Source organism: Gallus gallus, chromosome 3, assembly GCF_016699485.2.
Source record: "Gallus gallus isolate bGalGal1 chromosome 3, bGalGal1.mat.broiler.GRCg7b, whole genome shotgun sequence".
Classification (NCBI taxonomy): domain Eukaryota; kingdom Metazoa; phylum Chordata; class Aves; order Galliformes; family Phasianidae; genus Gallus; species Gallus gallus.
The window spans coordinates 75774141-75798776 of record NC_052534.1 but is presented as its reverse complement, the minus strand read 5'-3'; the positions used below and the strand labels follow the sequence as shown (position 1 = coordinate 75798776).

General features: G+C 43.7%; 1 protein-coding gene across 7 annotated transcripts in view; it reads right to left on the bottom strand.

Moving 5' to 3' along the window:
- LOC101749895 overlaps positions 1-24636 on the bottom strand; it is a 79345-nt gene that overhangs the window by 19835 nt on the left and 34874 nt on the right. For 5 of the 7 annotated variants that reach the window (XR_006939026.1, XR_006939024.1, XR_006939027.1 and 2 more), the window contains 2 exons: positions 17432-17557; positions 12348-12549 (listed from right to left, as the gene is read on the bottom strand). Coding sequence is in view for 2 of the 7 variants with exons in the window: in XM_046939791.1 (XP_046795747.1) it covers positions 12348-12549; positions 17432-17453 (224 nt within the window). In the remaining 5 variants the exon portion in view is untranslated. Of the gene's footprint in view, positions 1-58; positions 12550-17431; positions 17558-24636 lie in introns of all 7 variants that reach the window. The other 2 variants (XR_006939025.1, XR_211992.5) reach the window with 2 other exon arrangements.

Below are 24636 nucleotides of genomic sequence, written 5' to 3'. Positions count from 1 at the left end.
CTAGGGTAAGGAGACCAAACACATTTTGACTCACAGAAGCTCAGTCACCCTTTCTTACCTAAAAAGCCCAAGTTGAAAAACCTGGAAGGAGAAGACACTCCTAGAAACTGCTTTTATCTTCTAGTCTCTCGAGACAGCGATTGTTTTAAGGGACTTCTTGACCCACCAATTTGGCTCACACATGCCTAGTAACTGATGAATACCACATTAAGAGAGTAAAAGAGCACAAATATTCTCATATATAATAGCTTATCAGATAAATTAGCTTAAAGTTCTATTTTCCTGGTTTATTCCATACCTTCTGCCCTGTGGCCCTTTCCTCGAAGGCAGTAGTTCACACCTTAGGAAACCATCCTGACCTCCAGCCTGCCTCTCTGGCTTCCTCCCAGCCCTGTGGGCAGCCACATCCGCATTCCAGCCCTCCTAGCTCTCCAGCCTCATGCATTACCACCAGACCTGCTCCTTCTCTTTGCTTCCATGGATTTGCCCTCCTCTTTCCTTCCACCCTTTAATTTTTGGAAATTTAGTTTACCAGCACCACTGCCTGGCTGGCTCTTTCCTTTACTGATGGATTCTCTCTCATAGGAAAGGTCTCTTCCTGCCCAAACTGCAATACCTGCTTGGTTAGCAGCTCATTAGAGGTCAGCCAGCTGTGCCTGACTGCAGCACAGCTCTTCCTGTCAAAGCCCAGTTCTTCCTGACAGCTCTTTCTCAAGCAGTTGGATAACACTATTTTCCCACATCAAGTTCTCAGTCTGAGTGTGAACTTCTCACATTTAGCCTATACCTTACAGATTCATCTTTTCTTCAAGCTAAAGTAGAATCCAGGCCTGCTTATCCAGTTACACAACTAAAACTCTCAACCAGGCACTCATTATCTGGGGTCTTGGTTATCACAGCATCCTTTCCTTTACCACTACCAGAGCCTTGCCTTGCCAGCATTCCTCTATAGCACCACTATGGAGATTGCTCTCACAGACTGTCAGCTCTCAAGTTTATACCTCCACTAGCTGCTCCTTCTCTTTGGTGTGAAGGCTTCTTGTCCCTGTGCTATCATAGAATGAATCACAGAATGGCTTGGTTTGGAAGGGACCTTAAAGTCCATCCAGTTCCACAGCCTGCCATGGGCAGGGCTGCCATTCAACAGATCAGGCTGCCCAGGGCTCTATCCAACCTGGCCCTTAATGCCTCCATGGATGGGGTACCCAAAACCTCTCTGCTCCAGTGCCCCACCACCCTCTGAGTAAAGATATTCCTCCTAACAGCTAATCATCTTCTTTTCAGCACTGAAAAGGCAATTTCTGTCTCCCATTTACCTCAGTCAATGCTGCTCCCTTGAATCTCTTTTTCTTTTCTACCATGTTCTCCCCCATGGTAGTACATGGAGCACCTCACCTAACAGGTGTAAAACCCACCATAGCGCTGTCCTTGAAACCCTTCCTCTACTCTGACCTTGTACAGGAGAGCCAGAAAAGCCTTCATAATAGTTAGGCAACAGGTTCTTGGTGATGACCAGAAGTGCCACTCAAGCTGTTCGCTTCCACCTGCCCTCCTCCCACAAGAAGCTGGCACCTCTTCAGCAGATGACGACACAATAGGATTTAACAACAACAGATCTCTCAGACAGAGACCTGCAACTGGGATCTCAAATAGCAGTTGCTGGGCTATCAGCTGCTGGGATATCAGCAATGTAGAAGTGTGTCCAAGACCACTTGCTCCCAGATGCACTCAAAGCCTGTGGCAGGGCAAGGGCTCGGACGTGTCCCGCAGATCCTTGGCTGGTGTCAGGCATTCAGGCATTAATCATCTGCAGACCCGCTCTGACTTCAAGCTGATACAAGCCAGTCACTTCTGAGCTAAGAGCTCGAGAACAGTGGCTTTTAAAACCAGGAAGAAAGATGGTAATTAACATGACCTGTCTATCACCCAGATTATTAAACTGCATTATAAATGTTTTGTTGCTGAAGATTAATTATGTAAATCTTCACAGGAGTCTCACACAACTGAAGGAAATATTAATGTTTGTTCAACAGCTTTGATTTCTTCTCTCAGCTACTTCCTAAAGGTTGTCTGAGTTCTAGCCTGCTACCAACACCATGCAATTTCCATTAACGATATTCATAACACTTTCTGCAGCAAGTAGCTAACATTTCTGTGTGCATGTGGCTGACTGCAGCTGGGAATGTTGTTTTAGGCAAACACTGTCAGGATCTACAATGCTGGCAGAGCAGGAGATGTGGGTTATTAGGTCGGTTGATTGGTCTTTATTTGTTTCCTTATTACTCTTTCAGTGTGTAACACAGATGCCATTTAGACAAATTACTTGTAGGTCCATCGTGGACATCTCAGAGCTTCTTAGGTACTGTTGACAAGAAGAATCAGCTTCAGGTATTAATTTTGCAAAAATTTTCATCAAGTTTAATGCAATTATTTTCAATGTCTTCAGATCTAAGCTCAACAGAAAGATGCGTTGGAGAGAAGGTCTTCTGTTAGCTCCAAGTGTAGTTGAATAAGCAGAGTAACAATGTCTCGGTTGTTAAGTTATATATCCATAAATTCTTAGTATAAATACTGCTCACTTGAGCTCCTTGAAAATGTGAAAGCAGGATTCTGGCTCCAGTGGGTCATATATGTGACAAGTGGGACTCATCTCATTTGGCTCTCAGTGCCCATCAGGCAAACTCCATGTAAGCAAGTCATTGGAGGGGCAACTTGCATTCTGCAAAGAGACGCAGGCACTTTAAGGTTTGTCTCTGAAGCTTTTAGGGTGAGACAGAGTGTCTATTCCATCCTACCAGCTTTAAAGCAAATAGGAAGTGTGCAGCTCAGATGCAGATACATTTGTTTAGGACACCTGAGCTGTTCCACTCATGGTCTCTCAGGAGATCACGGTGCTGTTGGTGGCTGAAAGCCAGTATTCTTACCTGCACTCCCACTGAGGCCTCTGGCAACATAAAGTGCTAATGGCCTGTGTTTTGAGACTTGGTGGAGATGTGCTGAGGTGCCCATGCTTCAGCTTCAGTTTTGGCCACAGCATCCCCATTTGCAACCCAAGAGCCCTCCTAGATAGAAATGAAGCTGTGGGGTGAAAATCTCATTGCAAATGCACAGTGAATGCTATAGGATGAAAACACCATCTCTGCTCAGCCGGAGGGTAACTCAGCTCCTTCTACATATTAGTAGGCTAAGAAAAGAAATAAGTTTAAACTGGAAGCAATTCTGCAGCTTAAGCTGCAAGGGAAGATGAACATAGCTCACCACAGTTTCAGATTCAGGATTTCTCTTTTGTACTGTAGACCTCATAGCCATATGACACTCTATCTTATCTGCAGAACTGAAATTTATATATATTTATGTATGGTTTTTGCTAAGGCTAGAACACATGCAACTCATATGAGCGATCCCACGCCTCAGTACACTGCTGACCCAAAAACACAAAGAAAGAAATACAAAATATCATTGATTTTTCAGTCTTTCCCTAATGATCATGTTAACAGAAAAGCCCAGCTACTCTGTTTGATTTATAATCCCCAAGCACCTCCTGTGGCTCCTCAGGTGCCAAACCCAGCACTGATTAACACTCCGCTCCCCAGAGCTCCTTGAGGAACACTGTGTTGTGGCTACAGGCTCTGCAGCGCAGCCACACAGAATTAAAAAGCAAGTAATGTATTTTTTGGTTTTTTTTTTTTAAAGCATGCAAAATGCAAAATTAACATGCAAACAAACAACAAGGGCCACTCCGCTGATTATATTTTCACTGTCATGTTGCATTAATTAAAGCTTCCCATCCCTTAATTAAAGCGAAGCAGGCAGAGGATCTCCACCATGTTATGTGGGGCGACTGAATCAAAGGATCTCTCCAAGGGTTTGCGACAGCCCTGCCAGGTAGAACCTGGGGCTTTCATTGAAGAGATCATCCTCGTCAATAGCATTCAGGGCTATGGATCCAAATTTCCACAAGGTATTAGCTTCTGACCCAAGGTTTTGGTCCGGCCTCATCCTTAATTAGAACCTGTCTTGGCTTTCCCTATCTCGGCTGCAATCCTTGGCATGGACCTCCTGCATATTTAGATGACAACTAATGAGGATTTTTATTAAACTTGAGCCTTGGCCGGCTGGGAGGAGGGAACAGCTTTTTAGCATCAAATAGGAAAGACTTTTGCCTCTGGAATATTTCTCAGCACGGAGCAAAGAGCTGGGGGAGGAGAAGGTGGTGGGAACACTGTCAGAGCTGCCGCTAATGGGGCCTGCCTGGGGCACGCTGCTCGGCATCCTTTGGAAGGTGACCTTGACTGCTAACATTTACATTTTAGGGGCCATTTGACATATTTGATTGTGTGTACAGCAAAACCTGCACGGTTCTGGGTGAGACATGTAGCTCAGATCGATGTCTTCAGTGCCACTGCCTCCTCTTGTCCTGCCATACTCTGTTTGCTATTTAATCTGAAAGTGCACACTGCAAGAACACCAAGGCACTGCTCCTCCTTGTTAATGCAGGTAATCGATCTCATCAGCACCCGTACAGGCTAATTCAAGGTACAATCTGCAAATTAAAGACCTTCTCAAAGCAATTAAGTCACTTGAATTGGTAAGAACAGCGCTTGCTATCCAAGGAAACAAACAGCTGGCCATCATTATGTGCCTTCGGTGCCATTTTTCAGCTTAGGACATGTAGAAGAGACTGCAGATGTCTGCCAGAGGTATCGCTGGGTCAGATCCCAGAAAGCTTCACGTCTGCAGTTGCCATCATTTCCCTACCCCACAGGATCTGTCTTGCAGAAGGTGGAGATTTGACAGCAGCTCCCAGACCTTACTGCCACATGTTTCAGAAGCTCAGCAGATGGCTGCGAGCTCCTACCACCTGGCCAAAGGGTGCTGTCGCCCTCCCAAACAAATGGCGTTAGCACCTCTGAGGGACGGGCCAACCCACCAACGCTGATGTGCTCCAGTTCATGATATAAGGATTGCTAAGAGCACACATGGGGCCAGATATGACGGCCTACCAGATGGGTGGTAATTTGTTAAGCTGCTGTAATGCAAAAGCTTTCAATACCCTAAGATCTTCAGCCAACACAAGAGTCATTTGGTTTGCCTTTAATATAATTGGAAAAGATAGGAAATTAAAATTTTAGGCCATAGCACTTGCCAATCCCTTTATTTGCTTTGAAATTAAAAATCTCCCTCCACTTGCTACTGAAAGTTCAATCACTTATCAAAATAGTGACGCCCTTTGTCCTGGCACACTACTCAAATGCTAAAACATATGTTAAATATTAACCAGCCACTAATTGGTGCATCATTTGGCCAAGGAAAGAGGTGGCTTCATACTGCCAGTGCCCTTTTTCACTCTTCCAGTATTTTAGTGCTTTGCTCTCCAGCTAACTTATCCTCTTACTCTGCTTATGATGTCAGCCTTGAGCGGTAGAGGCATTTTGACTTCTCCTGAAATCAGCTTTTGTGCTTGCTTTTGCATCCCAGCTTACATACAGCAGAACTTGCTGTTGTGGGCAATGTGGCTGGGGGGGCGGGAGAGGAGGCGAGTTAGTGGATTGAGCACTGGATCTGAATTCAGTTTGGCAACTGTCTTCTTGGGCGAACACGGGAAAATCACTCCATTCACCCCATGTTTCTCTTTCCCAGGTGTAAATTACAGGCAGATAAACACTGTTGTTTAAATTACTAAGGTTAGCCCCTCACTTTAGAACTCAGGAAAAAACATGCGTTGTAAAACCCCATGCTGGAAAATCTTTGTCAAATAATTGCATCCATTTATACTGTTGGCAAATTCTTAAATACGAGATCAGCTCACTTGATGCACCTAGAGATGGTGAGTGGTATACAAGCTACAATTACAGTGTGAGATGAATAACTGACTGATGAATTGAATGGTGGTAATTTTTCATAACAAATGCACAACGCTACCTTGATTTGCATGGCAAGAGCCTCATGACTTAAAATAGCTTCCAGATCAGCAAGCAAAGCAGGTTTCCCACCGAGGGCTGCAGCTGGGGCAGCTGCAGAGAGGAAACAGTGGGAGAGGTCTGCGTGGTGTCAAGAGAACAGAAATCCAGCTGCCAGAGAGAAGGATGGCATGCGTTGGGAACTGTGGCCACGCTGCAGTGTGGTCAGACCCTGTCCTTCCCATTGCCAGTAGGGATGAGGTACAGGATCCAAGCTGGGATCTCTGGGCCTGAGCCAAGCTAAGGAGAAATGCTGATGGCAGCAGTCAGTAGCCAGGTGGAATGGCCTGAGGAACCATGGCTACACTGGGACATCAGCCCAAAGTCACCGAGGGGCAACCAAGCCCAAGGAGCCAGGGAGGCCAGATCCACTGCTAGCAGAGCACTGGATCTGCTGTTCGACACAAGCTCTTCTAGCAGGGGAGAGCTTATGCTTCAGCCAGGACACTTCAGTAGAGAGAGGACTCTTTTTTTCCCCCATTTCAAAGAACTCAAAACTCCTATCCTGCTTCTATAAAGTGTTAATTCTGTTTGGAAACATCGCACAATAAAAAAAAATCTTTCCACTGTGCAGTCCCCAAACTTATGGGATGCTTCAATGGGTTCCTGGGAAACCTCTTTAGGATAGAGTCTGGCTGAGCTGTCAGACTGACTGCTAGAGGCACAGCTGAGTTTCAAATGGCCGAGCAGCGTGCGTGCGAGATGCATCCCAAAAAAAAGGAAGATGTTTGACAAGTGAAATGTTTTCATTTTATGATGGAAAACGAGTAGGAACATCAGACAAGTAAATCGTCCTGCCAAGCATGAGAGTTCCTGACTGACAGGCTCGGTGTCTGCCCTGACTGCTCAAGAAGATCCAGCATCTATTTTTACTGAAAATCAACTGCTTAAATTGCCATTTGCTGACTTTTCATAACTGATTATAATTACAACATGCGGGTTGGGAAGAGCAAAGGGAAGCCTTTGCACTGCAGGTAGAGAGAAATGGGGAACCACTCTTTCTGAACTGAAGAGAAATGAAGAAACCCAGAGGGAATAAGAGAAAGCTTGCGAATCATCAGAAATCAAAAGCAGACAATCTGAGGGAGAGGAGCAGGGCAAACACTGACATTTATTAAAGTTTAGCAATTAAAATAATGACCTACCAATCAGAATATATGTCAAGGGCTGACTCCTACTAGTGTGTTATAGAAACAGGATTATCTTTACATAACAAATTTTGAAAACATAATGCTATAATTTGAGGTCATTTACTAACATACTAAGATACAAAACGTCTGATGAATATTTTTTTTCCTCACACTATGATAAAGTGGCCCAAATAGACAGACTAGAAAGAGATCACGAGGACATCAGATAATGTGGTATGAAGCTGTCCACCTGGCTGAATGGGAGAAGCCTTCTTTTGTCACAGCCCCAACAGCACCAGAGAATCTGTGCCCTTCCAGCTCTGAATGGGTGAAGAAAAAACCCTGCAGCACAACATCATGTATCCAGCAAAGCATCTAAACATATGCTTTAATCTGTTACTATGCACCAGTTAAGTACTTAACTTGTACTAAAATCCAGAAGATAAAGATGTGCTGAATCAGAGATTATAAGCTGAATTTTTTAGAGCAAAACTATTCTGGCAAGGCTTGAGAATCTTAAGAATTTTATCAGGACTGTTTCTAGACCTCCTTCTCAAGCCCTAGTTACTGTACAATGATCAGTACAGAGTTTGGTAGGAAAAGATTAAACTTAATCCAAAGCAATTTGGAAGATGTCCAGAGTAACTTTTTTTCTATACTGAAAAAGGTCTCAGCTTTGAAGAACAATATCTGGAGAATACTCAGGGTTAAAGGTAAAAGCCAAACGCCTCTTCAAAAAGGTTTAAAGCTCCCCTTTCCACTGCTGCAAGTTCACATTTATAGGCAGAGGAATGATGGATAGGGTACTTGATTCTCCAGCAAGACTGGACACCAAACCAAGCCCTGCATGCAGTACAGATGGAATTACCCTGGAGGTGAGAGCTGGGAGGATCTTTGGAAATAAATAAATAGGCAGAAAACCCAAAATGGCAGCGGCTGGTAGCTGCTCTGGGGTGGGATGTCAGGATGAACCCCTTGGGAGATGCGATACCGCAGGCAGGGCAGGGGAGGAGGTCAAATGTGCAAGGCCCCGCAATTTGTCAGGCAGCTAACACCATCATTACCTGCATGTGCGTGTGCAGGCGAGCCTGCCTGATGGTAAATTGCACGCTGAGTTTTTCCTGAATAAACATGCTCTTATTGGAAGCACAGAGCACTTCCCCTACACCCCCCCACCTTAGGAGATATTGTTTTATAATGAGCAACGAATGTTAGCTCTCTCAGTGTGAGGCTGAGGATGAGTCACTGCTGAAATCAGCAGCGATGTCAATAGTTTTGATTTTTCTGCCTATTACACACTTTTCCTTCTTCTGACATCACTGGGAGGGAAGACTGTACGATGAAGTGCAGGCTTCAAAAAGGAGAGAAGGGGCCCAAGGGTGGGCCAGTGCACTGGGCCTAGCAGGAGGCCTGGGGAGCTGCTGGAGCAGCGTGCTCCTGAAGGATGGGCCCTGGGGTACAGATCTGTGTTGGAGCAGTGCTTGGAGAGCCACAGCCTGTGGGACGCCCACATGGGATCAGTTTGGGAAGGATCTCATGTGGAGCAGGGGCAGAGTGACTGTGGAGGAGCTGCAGAGATGAAGAGTTATGGGCTGACTGCAGCCCCCATTCCCCTGCACTGCTTGGGGGGGGAGGAGGCAGGAGAGGCTGGAAGGAAGCCTCTCCTTTTTGTTTGCATTTAGTTCTCACTGCTCTGGTCTGTCAGCAAGAGGCAAAAAATTAGATTAATCTCCCTACACAGAGTCTGTTTTGCCTATGACAGTAATTGGTGAGCAATCTCCCTGTCCTTATTTCAACCCATGAGCTTTTTTTCATCATATTTTCTCTTTCTCCCCTTGTTCCATTGAGGAGGGGGAGTGAGAGAGAAGCGTGGTGGAGCAGAGCTGTGATCAGTGTGAAACCACCACTGTTGAGAGAGACAGGTGGGGAGAGAAACAGCTTTCCGGATCTCTTGTTATTGTTGTTACCTAGGGCCAGGCTCAGAAGAGAGGTGTTAGGGAGCCAGATGCTATTTGAGCCCCCTGGCAGGCAAACATCTGTGCTGCTGCAGTCAGGCTGCATCTCTCCAGCTTTGCAGGGTTTGGCAAAGCCCTGCTACCAGGCAGAAGCCAGCCCTGATGCACTGCCCTGACGCACCTGCACAGCCTCATACAGCAGGCATCACTTGCAGAAGCACAACCTGCAGTGCACACCAGAGGAAACCACAAGCTCATGTGCCTTGTTGGGTCCTGCCTTAACTGCAACTGTTCAGACAAAAAGGTCCAGACCATTCCCTGAAGGCCTTTGCTGTTTCATGCTGGCTGTTGTCTCAGATTCCGTGGGGGAGATTTTTAGTCTTATTTTTTGCGCCACTATATAAATTGAAAGACTGTCTTTCATTCTGGCCATTTCAGATACAAAAAGAGATATAGTAAAAATAGCAGGGGCCTGGGGACAGGTGACAGAGAGGATTAGAGGGATGGGAAAGCCAGCGTGTAAAAGATTGAGACATAGGATTTGTCACAGTTGCAGGGTTAGCTGCTCCTCTGACCTCTCCCTAGTGCAGCAGTAGGCTCTGTGACTTCAGGCCCCTGGTGGCAGTCTGTCTATCTGTATATCCTTTCTCTGCAAACAGCTCCTGGACAGCTTGGTGAGCCTTTTGTTCAAGAAGCTCACTTCTAATGTCCAGCAGTCTTAGGATCTCTTGATTCCTTCTCTTAGCAAAAGAAATGTGCAGCTGGATTCTGGAAATAGCAACCTCCTGGCTGTCTTATCACGGCCCCTGTTAGTCTGGATACAGTGTGCAGCCTTCCAGCCAGCTTCCTAATAGCTCTGTTATTAAAATAAACCAACGTTTACACACAGTAATCTCCACTGCCTTATTCTTAGAGATTTACAGGGCATCCTCCTGTATCCTCCACCAGATAGTCCAGTCATAATGATCTGACTTGAAGGCCATGGGACCTGGTTCCCATTTTGCACTCCATCACCACTGACTTCTTTAGAGGTGGATTCATCTGACATTAACCATCTAAACCTGAGGCTCCTTCAGTGAATTATGCCTCTTAGAGTCACTAGGGAGAGACCTGCAATGGATGACTCATCTTGAGCCTGTATCTCAGAACGGGGCCTCAGAACAGGCATTAGCAGGCAGGCAAGGGAAGTTGCTTCAGGGCTAAAGGAAGATGACCAGAAGCAGCTCACCTTAGGCTGCACTGTTTCACACTGAATGTGGACTAAGCATTCCTGAGCCAGTAAGAGAAAGCCACTAGGCTTGTTTCAAGCAAACCTAGAACGGTGAACCTATAACACCTGGTGTCTCTTATATAACAGACTATTCCACATTAGCTTGCTGCTGTGTAAAAGGAAAAACAGACATCTAAGAATGAATAAGCGATCAGAAGTTTCACCAATATATAAACCTCCACAGAGGAATCTTGCTCTAGATGTCCTGGTCTGTGAATGATTCTGTGCCCTGACTTGGTGTCAGTTTGTCTCCCAGCCAGCCCAAGGGTTAGACAAACAGTAGTATGGCCTATGCCTTCATTTGGCCCCCAGCCACTCAGAGGAGTTGAGGATCAGCCTAATGGCACTGAGCTCTGAGTGGCTTTTCCCAGAGAAGCAGCCAACAACAACAAAAAAACCAGAAGAGATGTTTTTGTGGTAGTGAGTACTTGTGAAGGGTTAATGGAGAAAGGTAGCATTAAAAAACACAAAAATGAATGAGTTGTATCTTCAAGTCTTCTCAACTATGGAGAGGTAAAAATCTCCTCATTTTTCATGTAAAAAGCCTGTTTTGCAGAACTGTCCTTCTCTTACACACTTACCGTGGTCCATACCCTTTATTCCTTCATTGTCATAAATTATCTTGTAAAGACTCCCTGTCAAGATGCTGACTGTACTTTTGTTATTAATCTTGGCTTTAGTTTTTCTAGAGATTACCTCCTTGCTGATCCATCTTACGCAAGCAAGACAGTGCTTTGGACAGGGGTTTGCTCCCCCCCGAGGGAGCATCATTCTTGTTAGCTGTAGAGCCTCTGTAACAGTATACCTTTTAATGATGCTCCCCTTTGGCTTTTACCATGCTCCTAGCAAGACCTGTACTCCATTTTCCCGTAATAACTCAAGTACCACCAGGTTGGTGCTCCTGACAGTTACATCCTTACCATGACTTTCCTGACTCTCTCCAGCTGGAGCAAGGAGATGCAAAGTGACTGCTGCGCTCCGGGGAAGCGATAAGGGTTCACCTCTTCGGTGACCTGGAGTATTTTCACTGGGGATACAAGAGACAGCAGGCAGTAGAGGAGCACATGAATTAATGCTCCCCACATCTCCCTCGGGGGCTGTTATTCACTCCTTTTCCTACACATCTTTCTGCAGACTTGCACCCATATATGGTTTGTACCTTGTTTACCACCTTAACCTCCTCCTTTAGTGGATTGTACCAAACTCAAGTCAAAGAAAAATTTTTCCCTATACTAGAAGCTCAGACAAATAGGAGAGCTCTTCAGCCGAGTGATTTTAGATGGTAAAATAATTGGTGTAACTATACATGGGATACCTATATGCATGCAGAAAGCAATCACAGCATTTATGCCCTTTACCTCCATAGGACGCATTTCTAACCAGCAATCTACAAGAGCATTTTCGCAGGCTCAGCCAGTGGAAAGAATTTATAAACACTTGAGCAGGTCTCATGCATGTTTCATCCAGTAGGCAGGGGTGAGGGGTGTGTACACAGACACCAGCCGGAACTTAACATTCTTGTAGATCTATGTATAACACCTCTGACATCTCTTTAAATATTATAGCCTATGCGAGCATCTTTTTACCTTGTAGACCAGAATGGGGGGAAGGAGACACAGCATGACAAGGAAAAGGCCTTTCTTAACAAGAGCATGTGTAAAAAGGTAATATGTCTATTTTATTTCTCCAAGTCAGTACCCAGTTTTGTTAAAATATGTTTTGAGTTTAGCGTCCTCCCAAACCCAAATGAACTCGGATGTTTGTTTCAGAAACAAACATATTGCCTGCAGAGTGTTATGGAGCTCAAAAGCAGCCACACCAAGAATAGGATTTTGCTGAGAACAAAACAAAAAACACCCTTCTCTGAATAGCAGAACCTAGAAATGTGAGAACACCCCTTCCTAGAAACATTTAGTTTTGTTGAGCCCTGGGCTCTGCTCCACACCCTGAAAACTCCTGAATCTACTCTTTTTTCTTTCTCCCTGTCCTTGTATATAAAAATAAATGACCTATAATGCAGGGCATGTTGTACCTTCCACGATGGTATTTTACAGGCTGGATCACACGGATGTTCCACACCTTGAATACAAACTCTTCAAATATCTTGAGGATGAGAGAGGTGTGGTGAGAGTGAAGGAGCACGGCGGCTGGCAGAGAAGCACAGTGGGTGGCAGCCAGCTTTTCACCAAAATAACTTCTCAAAGGCTCCCTCGTAAGGCCCAGCCACCTGCATTCTGCAAAGCAAGGTCAAGAAAAGGTTAAATCTACAGATTAAATACTTAGGACAGAACACTGTTCGTACTGGGAATACTATCTGTGATCTTGAGATCCTGCTGGGAGAGAAGGGTGTTCCTGGACCAAAATGAGTCTCTTCCTTGGGATGTGGTCAGTGGAAGAATGGCCCTTGCGAAATTTCCTCGCTGGCCCTGGTGATTTTGTCAACCCACCCTGCCTAAAGAAGGACTGTAGCATCTCCTGATCTGTAAGTGGTTGCAATTCTTCTCAAGATTTATAAGCTTGAGGGTAAAATTTTCCACTACTAACAAGTGATATCCAACTGGTACCCTTCAGAATGAAGGCTGTGCATCCCTTCCAGAAGGACTCGGTTGGCAGCCACAGAGGCAAGGTCCAAATTTAAGGGAATTTCTCCCCAGAAAATATAGGAAAATAATGCACTTTGTCGTGCACTATAGAAAAAAAAATCAGAAAAAAAAAAGACAATATAGAATAGCAATACCTAATTGCTAAAATATAAGCACAGCTCAAACAATGTCAGTCTTCTGTGGAGGCTGGTGGGTCGCTTCTCCCTTCATGCTGTCACCTTCCCTTTCTGTCTGAGATTATTAATTTTTCACAAGTAGCAAGGCCTAATTTAGGCAGATCTGTGTGATGGGGTGACCTATTTCTCTTACCTGCTCCCTCTCTCCTCCTGCTGCTCGCCTCTGATGGCCACTCTGGCTCACTCCCACGGCTCTGCTAACAGCTTTTGTTATTTCAGCTCTTGGAAGAGTACCCATCATGGTAAGAGCAGAGCACGGTTTCTCAGCTCACAGGAATTTTTAAAGCCATCTCACACACCTCATGGGAAGATCTTACACAAAATCTTCTGCTTTTTTCCTAGGCTTTCACTTTCTCACACTGAAGGCTGGAAGGTACTGCTGTTGATTCAACAAACCCATGAACAGTTGGGTGGCATTAGCTGGGCTAGATTTTTGCATGCTATTCTAGCTGCCAGTTTTTCTCCTCTTAATGCTCTCACTCCCATTTGGCAGAAATGCCCCTCAAAAAAGACAACCCAGTCTGTGCCAAACAATCCCTGGTGCTCATCGTTTCTCTTCCACTGGGGGATCCATTCCCTGAGGACATGGCAGGGCTGTGGGAAGGAGCATGGGATGGGAGAATTGTCTTCACTCTGGGCTGGGATCATGGCATACTGCATGCATCAAAGAAGGGGATTTTCAGAAGGAGCATGCAGCATCCTGCCAGGTTATGAAGGTCTGGCTTGCTGTGAGAAACAACTCAAAATCTCCAGAATTTTTGTGCTTGTGCTTGTGCAAATTCTCTTCTTCTTTTTTTTTTCTTCTTTTTTGTTTTCTAATCTCCTTGGGATTAATCTCCTTTTATTGGTGTTTTTTTTCCCTCCACTCTGCGAGCTACTGCCCTTTTCAAGCTGCTTGACAGAACAGTGCTCCATGTCACAGTGCTGACAAGCAAAATATTGAGTGGTTAAGTGCTATTTTCTTAAACAACATGAGAGAGCTCACCAACAGAAAATGGTCCAGGACTACAGGCACTGGAAGAAACACCATGTCCATTTAATGCTGGCAGTCCATATAATGTGTCTGCACTTAGGGGTCTAAGTATCTTAAAACAGGACTTTGAGTTCTAAGAGATGTAATGAAAAGGTTTGGATTTTTACTTCTAGTTTTGATACTAGGGCAACCTGAAAAAACTCTGAGTTTTGTTATTGATTCTGACCTAATGTGATATTGATATGAATTTTAAACACTGCGTGTAGATAGAGAGCTTGCAATGATCAGATCAAATATAGTCTATTAATGCTAGTCCAAGCAATTTTGTGTTGTATAATATGATAAAAATTGGACAAGACCTTACTTGGTTCCTGTACGTGAAGGTCTAGCAGGTATGTGCTTTTTATGCTCTCATAATCAATACATCTTAGATGGGGTTTTTTTGTTTTGTTTTGGTGTTTTGTTGTTGGTTTTTTTTTGTTGGTTTTTTTTTCTGTATTGGTCACAGAGGCACTGCCTAAGGACTGATGAAGCTTAAACACTGTGACTTTACTTCACACTGATGTTTTCCCTTCCATTTCTGTATAATCACCATCATTCTGGAGAGATTAGGTATTGTATATTGAGGAACATATTCAGAGAGCTTTTGTGTTTGCCTTCATAATAATAGCAGTAACAAAAGTACTGGTGGTAGCAATAGTACAAGCAGTAATAAAAATCTAAATACTTGCCTTGAATAGCATCCCATTGTGTTTTGGCTCTAATCTTTGTAAATGCTGATCATCTTTTGTCTTCCTAGAGCTAGAAGATGCCTTACTCTTTCAAGCTTTATCTTCAGATAAACTGCTTTCAAGGTTGAGGCATTGTTGGAAGCTAACAACAGTGGCTTTGAAATATGTCATTTAAGCCAGAGAGCGACAAATATCCTTCCCAGCTCCTGGGAGAGTAGCTGTGCACTCACTTAATGAGGTAGCTGAAAACATCTCTGGTCCTTTCCCCACTTTGAGTCCTAATGCCAGAGGCAAAATGGCGAGCTTCCCTTGCAGTTGTGTGAAGATTTCAAGTGCCGTGTCTCCATGCCCTTACAGCTGTTGTCACCTTTCTGGAAGGGTCATATTGACTTGCACAGTTATTAAATCTCGTTTCCTTTTTTCTACTCAGAACAATCCTAGGCCAATGCATTGAGGAGCGATGCACGCGTAGAGAAGTGCTTCTTTGTTAGATGGAGTATGATGATGAAAATTGTTGGCAGGCAAAGGCAATATAGGCTCGACCCTTTGGACACCTCTTGATGAGAGGGTACCTGGGTCTCTCTCTCACCACTGTGCTGTTACTGTTCATGCAGAGTGGCAATGAGAGCACCAGTTGTACCAGTTAGGATAACTGCCTGGGTCAGTGGCATTGAATAGAGGCAGAGAGAAAACTCCCTGGAGTGCTGCATCCAGATCCGGGGCCCCCAACACAGGAATGTTGAGCTGTTGGAGTGGGTCCAGAGGAGGGCACAAAGATGATTAGAGGGCTGGAGCAACTCCCCTACGGGACCAGGCTGAGAGAGTCGAGGCTGTCCAGCCTAAAGAAGAGAAGGCTGCAGGGGGACCTTATAGTACCTGAAGGGGGCCTGCAGGAAAGCTAGGGAGGGAGTTTTTACAAGGGTGTGTAGTGATAGGATGAAGGGTAATAGCTATAAACTAGAAGAAGGTAGATTTATACTAGATACAAGGAAGAAATTCTTCACTGTGAGGATGGTGTGACAGTGGAACAGGTTGCCCAGTGAAGTTGTGGGTGCCACTTCCGTGGAGGTGTTCAAGGCCAGGCTGGATGGGGCTTTGAGCAACCTGGTCTAGGCGAGGTGTCTCTGCCCATGGCAGGGGGATTGGAACAAGGTCTCTTCCAGATCAAACCATTCTATGATCACTTAGTGATCTTTGCATTTAAGCTGTTTCAGACAAGTGTGTGGGAACAAGGAATTCTACATCTATCCCAGAAGATACCTTCACCTGAAAAGCTCATTTGCTTCATAACCATGTGTCTTACGTGCTACATTCTTTATAATATGCTCTTCATATACTTACTTCAGACAAGCTCTTGGAAGGGAAAAGCTCTGTTCCACCTTTGCAGGTTATATTTGGAGTATATGCTTGAAGAGAATTCTTGCAGACTTCTTGTTCATGTATCCCTTGGATAATGAGTATGCTTGAAATCCTAAATATAGGGTAACATGCACAGGGAAGAATTCATCCATGAGATAAGTTACAGATTTATGATGCACAGCTCATCAGGTTTTGTTATCTGATTCACCAAGGTTTCAATGAAGACAGATTGCCAAACAGGAAAAGATGCAAAGAAAATCCAGTCAATTTATTTTGAAGGATCCATTCTTTCCATATGACACTGTGCTGGGGCAAGCCTGCTTTAAATCAAGGCAAATGCAATTGGTTTATGGCATGGTTTGATCTGATGGTGTTTAGAGGTCCTCATCAAATAGTATTTATTTCATCAGTGCGAGGGAAACAGAAGCTTGTCCATAAATTGGAAGCCTCACTCATTAATCTAATGAGAGCTGTTTGTTCTTTCTATTTCACTTTCATGCCCATTGGGGACAAGAAGAAGGCTCTTCTTTTTATCATCATTGTCCATACAGCTGCAGAATCCATGATGACTGCATTTTCTAAAAGTATCTCCCCAGGGACTGTAATTATTCATCTTTCAGGAGACACAAGATCTATAATACACAAGTGCTGCAGACAAGAACTAGTTTACAGGTTTATCTCATGACTGAAAGTATAATCCATCTTCACTGGCATGATTTAGGAGGTGCCATGTAAGAAAAGAAAGAAAGTGGGTCAGACCCATTTCAACTTGTATTCCATTGTTCAAATTGATCCTATTCTTTTAATTTCTTGTTGACGAGAGTTAACACTTGAGTAAGCAGAAGAAATGGGCCCTATTTCCTGTATTCTGCTTCACACCTTGCAACCACTAGGATTCTGTTTGTATCAGATTTGGATGCCCTTAGAGCTTCCTTTTCCCAGAAGCAATGTGGCTTGTCATCACCTGTGCCAGCAGTAAGCAAAAGAAGGAAGCTCTGCTTCTAATGGAAGTAGTGGCTTGAATTCTGATTACATTGACATTTCTGTACGATAAGAACAAAGCTATTAATAGAGAACCTGGCTGTATTGGTGGGATTTTCCTAATGCTTAAATGATAGTACTAAGCCTATGAAGGGAGATTCCCAAACTTCCCATACTTCCTCTAGCGAATAATATTTGAAGACACTTTCTGGTGTCTCATCTTCTGTCTTTTCCCAGCAAGTCAATTAATCTTTCACTACCACCACAGAACAGCCTTGTAGCAATTACTGTACCTCTTCTCCTAGGAATGTTCATTGTGAAGATGGGTCTTAATGTAGTGTAAGCTTCTTGGGAAGTTATTCATCCTCTGAAGACATGATGTTGATATCTCTCCTTGCATCTCAGTTCAGAGGGCCAGACTGTGTTTAAAAGAAAATCTGAATGAACATGGCTTCAAACTTTTTTCCTAAAGGATAAACATAGATTGTCTTTTTCACTTTGAGACATAAAATGTTATTCATAACCCCAAAAGATATGCATTTTTTCTATATACAGATCTTTCTAAAATCTATTTTCTATGGTCTTCTGCCCAGACTTGCCTGCTTAGAGAAGAACTCAAGTGCTACCCAGAAATGCTAATAAATATTGGTCAACATCAAGAGCACAGCATCTCTAACATCAGGTACGTTAGAAAGCAGGCATCATTCCTAATGTCCTTTCCAACCCAAGCCATTCTGTGGGAGTGTTTTGAATAACCAGAAGAGCTAGACAGGCAGGAACAGATAAACTTTACCCTCGACACCTAGATTCAAAGATCTGTGTTTCTGCTTGTACAGCAGCCAAGAATATTGATACTGAAAGCAGTAGAAGTCACAGAGCTCTCTGCCTTGCTTTTGGCATTAAATCAGTTCAATGAAGTCTCTGCAGGTTAAAGGAGATGAAAAAGCTCCAAACATACCAGTAAAAAATTGCAAACAGCAAACTTACTTAAAGTGCCTAAATCCAACCACTGCAACTTTATCTATCTGAAGCTGGAGTCCGTAAATACCCTGAAGATATAATGAGATGGATGGAAAACTTAAACGTGGCAGCTTTGAACTTGTAAATCCAAATGTAAATGTTGCTCCTTGAGGATGTCTCTGATTTGGAGCCTTTTCTCTGATTAAAGACATTCCAGATAGACAGTGCAGATATATCAAACAACCAGCCATTTTGTAGGCAGAATTATGCACTGATTTTAGCATGGGGTCACACTTAAAAATCAATCTCATAATGTGGCCAATATTTAGGGAAAATACTTTCATCTCTAATATATAGCTCGCTCAATCTAGACCATCTAAAATGAGCTAAGTTCAAAATAAATCTTATTTATTTTCCACTATTTCGTATCAGCCATTGAGCTGGTTGATTTATAGGATCATTTGTATCACTGTAGTGTCTGGAAGTAGTTGCTCACTGTAACTGCCTCTGTTTTCCCATCTCACATGCACTACCATGCTACTGGAGTTTACAAAATCTATGAGGAAATAATAACAGTCAAAAAAATAAATACAAATGAAGATCATTTTCATGAATCCCAGGCCTTGCAAGACAAAAAAATCATCCCACAAGTAAATGAAAATGTGGGCCTAATCTACTCAGTCCATAGTCCTTAAGTGATGTAGTCCTCCCAGAGACACAACCCATTTCTTTATTCTAAAAGCCTTTCAGGTTTTCAGCTCACCTTCATTTCCATGCAATTACAGGATGGCAAATTGTGGCAGGAATTGATTTGTCTGGACTCATACACTGCTAGTTCTCTGCATCTGCCTCTCATGTTACTATAGTTTCTCCCTGACACCTACCCTTCTCTGACATTTTTCTAGGAGGCTGACCACTGTGCTTCAATTTATTACACTCTCCCCATGAAGATATCAATTGCCTCCTGGCAACGGGAACATTGTATGTCTTTGGGGGACAGGTGTATTCCAGAAAAAATTCTGAGTGAGATACACCACTTGCTTTAGAAATATCTTTAGAAAGGAGGAGAATATTTACCCTTTCTTCTATCAGAATTATACAAAGGTAGAAATACTCATTTCAGTCAAAACGGTTGCCCATAGAGAGGTGAAGAGCCAGTTGTAGAACAGACATGCACAATAGATGTGGCCTGGCTTTTCAGAGCAAAAAAAATTCTATTGAAGAGGAAAAGCGTGTGTGACTGTGTCTCAGGTACTTCACAGCTTTGTTGTGAAACTTGCTGGAAGCCCTGATGTAACCATGACCTCCTGACACCCAGGGCATGCTCCCTGGATTGTACGTAATGTCCTTTGTTTATATGGAGGAAAACAGCAAACCCAGTCTTGACAATGACTTCAAAGAGCTGATCTGGGCAACCTGGAACAGTATTAAAGGTCTAGATACTAACTCACAGATAAACACATTCTTGATTCAAACTTACTAGTGACAAGACATTGCAAACATTGCAGTGCTGATTGTACATATTCAGTTGACTGTGGAGATACAAAAATCATGTTTTTAAGTACATACATCATAAAATTGTTACAAACTGAAGACCTCAGTTGCTAGCAGCAGGGCATAGAATGAGGAATTAATGTGCACAAAGGAAACAAGGAAGTTCAGTAACAAGACAAAATAATGTGGCAGTGCATCCAAAGGTCTGGATGCAGTTCTGGAGTCACACAAGAGCTTAAATACAGTGAGTGAAAGCTGAGACAGAAAATCCCCTGGCAGATGTTAACTCATGAAGCCACAAGTCTGCCTGTGCCAATACTACAGGTCCCACTCCTTCAGGACCACTTGCACAAGACACCTACCTTGCAGCTGCTCCCATTGTCCCCTTATGGCCCTGATGTCTAGTGAGGACATCCCTAGGGAGCCTGGCTCCTTTGTGCAGTGTTGCTCAGCTGCAGTTTCCTCCAGTCCTGTACAGCTTGCAAGTTAGTTTGAAAAGAAATGCAAGCTGTTATAATGAATAACATTGGGGAAGATGGAGAAAGCAAAGGTAAAGTGAAGTAAAACCATTGGTTTTGGTGCCAGCTAGAGCTCTTTACACTGAAAGTTTCTTCCCATTGTGTGCTACCACTGATCAGGATGGGGTCTGGGATGAGGACAGGACATGCTAAGGAGGCTGTGGCAATGAGTGGTAGCACGGAGAGAGCTTGTCCTGGCTGCCAGATGAAGTGAAACCTCTGGAGAAGATGCAAGAGGGAGACATTGGTCCTCCCCAGCAGCAGTGTGACATGGCCCAGAGTACAACAAGGTAGCAAGTCCCAGTACAGACCAAGATAAGTCTAGGAAGAGAAGAAGGCCATGCAGAAGGAAACTAAGTCCAAATCAATCAAGGACTAGTAGAAGAAAGGAGAAATCCTTAGGAATCTACAGAGGATCATAAGGAATGCATAGATCCTGGGAAGCAATTGAAAGAATCCTGAATAGGAGAGCAAAGAGCAGGCAACCAAGAGTCCAGGAACACCTTTGCCTTCAAACCTCTTCTTTAATCTGTCTAATCCATCAGCGTATTGCTTTGTTTTGCTCCAGTTAGTGGTTTAAGTAGCTGCTGTTTTTAAATTAGTTGTACACATCTGTGTAATAATGGGCAGCTTTGAACCTCAGAAACCTTTGCTTTCTTTTAACATACTCACTTAAAGGAAAACGAGAGGTGAATCCTTTAAGTGTTAGCCGGTATGTTGGGCCAACTTGAAACAAATGATGGAACAAAAAATAAAGCCAAATCAAATGGACTTTGCAAGGCCATACATCAAAGAGCATGTGGCGAGTGATGTGTAAGGCTTTCCAGTAGTCTGCCACTATGAGTTAACCAGGTAATCTACTAAATCTAGAAATACCATCCATTTCACAGGCTATTGGATCTGCTTTAAATGTCAGCTTAAATAAAAAATAAGATGGGATGGAACAAATAAGATGGGTTGAGGTGCTTCATTCATGTATTTTTGAAGTGGTGCTGGGTACTGACAGAGCAGTAGAAAAACACTGGGCAGTCCTTGGGCACCAAGTCAAAGGCTCTATGGGGGGTGACACTGAGAAAATTATTACTTTAGACAAAATATGGGCTTAGATACCTTGCTGACCACCCATTTGTGGCTAAGTGAAAGGACATACATCACTGGAAAATATTAATAGTTCATCTTCAGGGAAAAACAGTGGAATATAGTCAGCATTAATCACATCCCTGACTCTATCTCAGGAGCCAAAAAGAGGTCATTTTTTTTTCCATCGGGAACATCTTGGTACTTAAGGGAAAAAAATGCATTCACACTTAAAGGTTTCTGTGGTGTAACCATAGAGATGTGTTAATGTAATAATCACACACAGCCATGTAGAGGCTTGTGCTGTTTTGTGCAAAGGAAGTTAGCAAAGTCCAACCATTCTTTAGGCAAACACACCTTTTTGGAAGAAAAGATAATCGAATCTGTAAGTTCTCCAAAATCAGAGTTCTCATTTAATACTCTATATGCTTAATTCCTTTGAAAATGATTTTGCTTGTGGTCTAAATTCATGCCAGAGTGTGCCACACAGTGCATCCAGCACATCTCTGGGGACCTGCTCCAGCAAAGCATCCATTCCATCACTTCCACAGGGTTCTGACATTTTAAAGACTATGCTATGACACACGCAGCAATTTATCACTACTTTACCCCACTTTATCACTACGTGATACCACTGAACACTGTAACAAAGCTCTGTTCTCTGCGTATGTGCAATGTATATTTCAGCACACAAGTTTATGTTCTTGCAAGGACAGTTTGCCTCCTTCTCTAATCTTGCCATCGAGTGATAGTTGCTCAGCAAACGGTTTTGTTACAACTTCTGGATGGGATCAACATTCATTACTCTAATCAGCTCCTTTGATACTTCTGTAGAGTACTGCTCTCAAGCACCATGCAGAACCACAAATACAAATATTCTTAGTGTCCAATAGGTTTATACTGTGGTGAGATATCTTAATTGGCAGCTCCTTTGCTGATGTATACACATGCTATACTAACATTATATTGAGCCATAAAACTGAAGGAGTAGGCCTAGCAAAATTCAGCAAAACGTGCTGTTTTCTGTATTTTTAATAAGTAAGCCCACTTCTATGGTAGACAATCCCCAGCACAGCAGAGACACATCTGGTAGTTAACAGCCATGCCACAAATCATCTCTTAACCCACCCAAACAAAGCAGCAGCTGATCCAATCTAGTGCTGGAGACTGCTCTGCATGGAGCAGGTTGCTCTAGGTGGCCCCAAGAAAGCAGTTGGAAAAAGCAATCTTTTTGGTCTTGAAATTAAGTGAATGGAGGTTATTGGGGTGGGGGAACTGCAAAGAGTTTAAGGGAAAAATGACAGAAATATTTCCCACTCAACCAGGAATCTGTCTCCTTTCATCTTAAAAACACAGTTCATTTCTGCTCTCTGACAAGTTCAAAATCATTATTTCTATAAAAAGTGAGATGATAATAATTACCTGTCTGTGCATGAAAAAGTACTGTGCTACCTTTAGTTGGTTTCCATTCCGTTTATCCACATAATTCCCATGAGTTCAAGATTATCTCTATATACAGAGAACTGCAACAATATGATAATGTGTTTTTCTGTTTCTAAAGTTGTTGATTGTTTCTTTCCTGAGCTGTGGCACCACAAAATATATATTGTTCACTGGCAGGCAGTTCTCTGATCATCCACAGCTTCCAGCTTCCAGCAGCGCTGCTGGCTTACAGATGTACTTCAGTCCTAAAAATGTGTGCACTGTTGGGTACTGAGCCCTATGTGTGCTTCTACATGTTTTGCCAGCTGATGTCCCGTGGCTCTGAAGTTTGTTAGGGTTATGCTCATCCTGTTATAGCTGCAGGATGAAAATCTGGAAGATTCTCCAGAGAAACTCTAACATAGGGATCTGCATAGATAATCCCCTCTATGCATGTTTTCTAGGTCCCCTCTGGAATCTTCATTACCCCAAGAGAAGCCGATATAAATGCCAGGGAACGGTCAGAGCTCTTCTCTGACTGAGCTTCAATACCAATGTGTGCCACAAATAGTCAAGTGCACTAGAGAAAATCCGATTCATGGCTTTACAAAGGGAAGGTCATGCCTGACCAATCTGGTGGCTTTCTATGATGGAGTGACAACATTTGTGGGCAAAGGGAAGGCGACCGATGTCATCAACCTGGACTTGTGCAAGGCCTTTGACATGGTCCCCTACCACATACTTATCTCTAAATTGGAGAAGTATGGATTTGAGGGGTGGACTATTTGGTGGATAAGGAATTGGTTGGAAGGCAGTAGACGGAGGGCTGTGCTGAATGGCACTATGTCAAGGTGAAAGCTGGTGATGAGCAGTGTCCCCCAGGTGTCTGTCTTGGGACCAGTGCTTTTCAACATCTTCATCAATGACATCGATGATGGCCTTGAGTGCATCCTCAGCAAGTTTGCTGATGACACCACGCTGAGTGGTATGGTTGACACATTGGAAGGAGGAGATGCCATCCAGAGAGACCTCAACTAAACAAGCAGGTGGGCCTGTGTGAACATAATGAGGTTCAACATAGCAAAGTGCAACGTTTAGCGTTTGGGTCAGAGTAATCCCAGATACATATACAGAATGGGAGAAGAACTCCTCGAGTGTAGCACTGCAGAGAAGGACTTGGGGGTCCCGGTAGATAAAAAATTGAACACGAGCCAAAGTGTGCTCTCACAGCTTGGAATGCCAATGGCATCCTAGGCCACTGCAGCATCAGATGAACCTGAGATGCCTCACTACAGCCTTCCAGTATTTAAAAGGGAATTATAAACAGGAGGGGAATCAACTTTTTACAAAGGTAGACAGTGATCGGAGAAGGGGGAATAATTTTAAGCTCAAGGAGGGAAGGTTTAGCTTGGATGTCAGGGGGAAGTTCTTCACAGAGAGACTGGGGAGATGCTGGAACAGGCTGCCCAGAGAGGCTGTGGATGCCCCACCCCTGGAGGCGTTCAAGACCAGGTTGGTGGCTCTGCCTGCGGTAAAGAGTTGGAACTCGATGATCCTTGGGGTCCCCTCCAACACAAGCCATTCTATGATTCTATGACTCTATGATTCTATGATTGGGTATCTGCACTTGACAAATAATTAAGTTTCTCCAGAATTTATGTTCATGAATAACATGAACAGCTCTGAAAACCTGAAGAGCAGAGAAGTTGCTTCAAATGCAGGCATACTCAGGAACTTCATATAGACGTGTTATTTCAAAGGAACTGTTTGACAAAGGATTGTATGGAGAGTGCTGAACAAAGGCGATCTGTTAAAATAACATGGCAGCCTGAAAGAAAACACCACTCTCGGCACCAGTCAAGTGTGCATCCGTCACAGCCAACAGCTTGTGTCAGTCCCCGAGACTGACAAGCCAAGTGCTTTGGGGCAGGTGGAACCGCCCAGCCCAGCCGCCATGCCCCGAACACCAGCTGGGACACTCCAGCTGGATGCGGGCTGCCGCAGCCCTGGGGTGAGAAGCAGTCAGA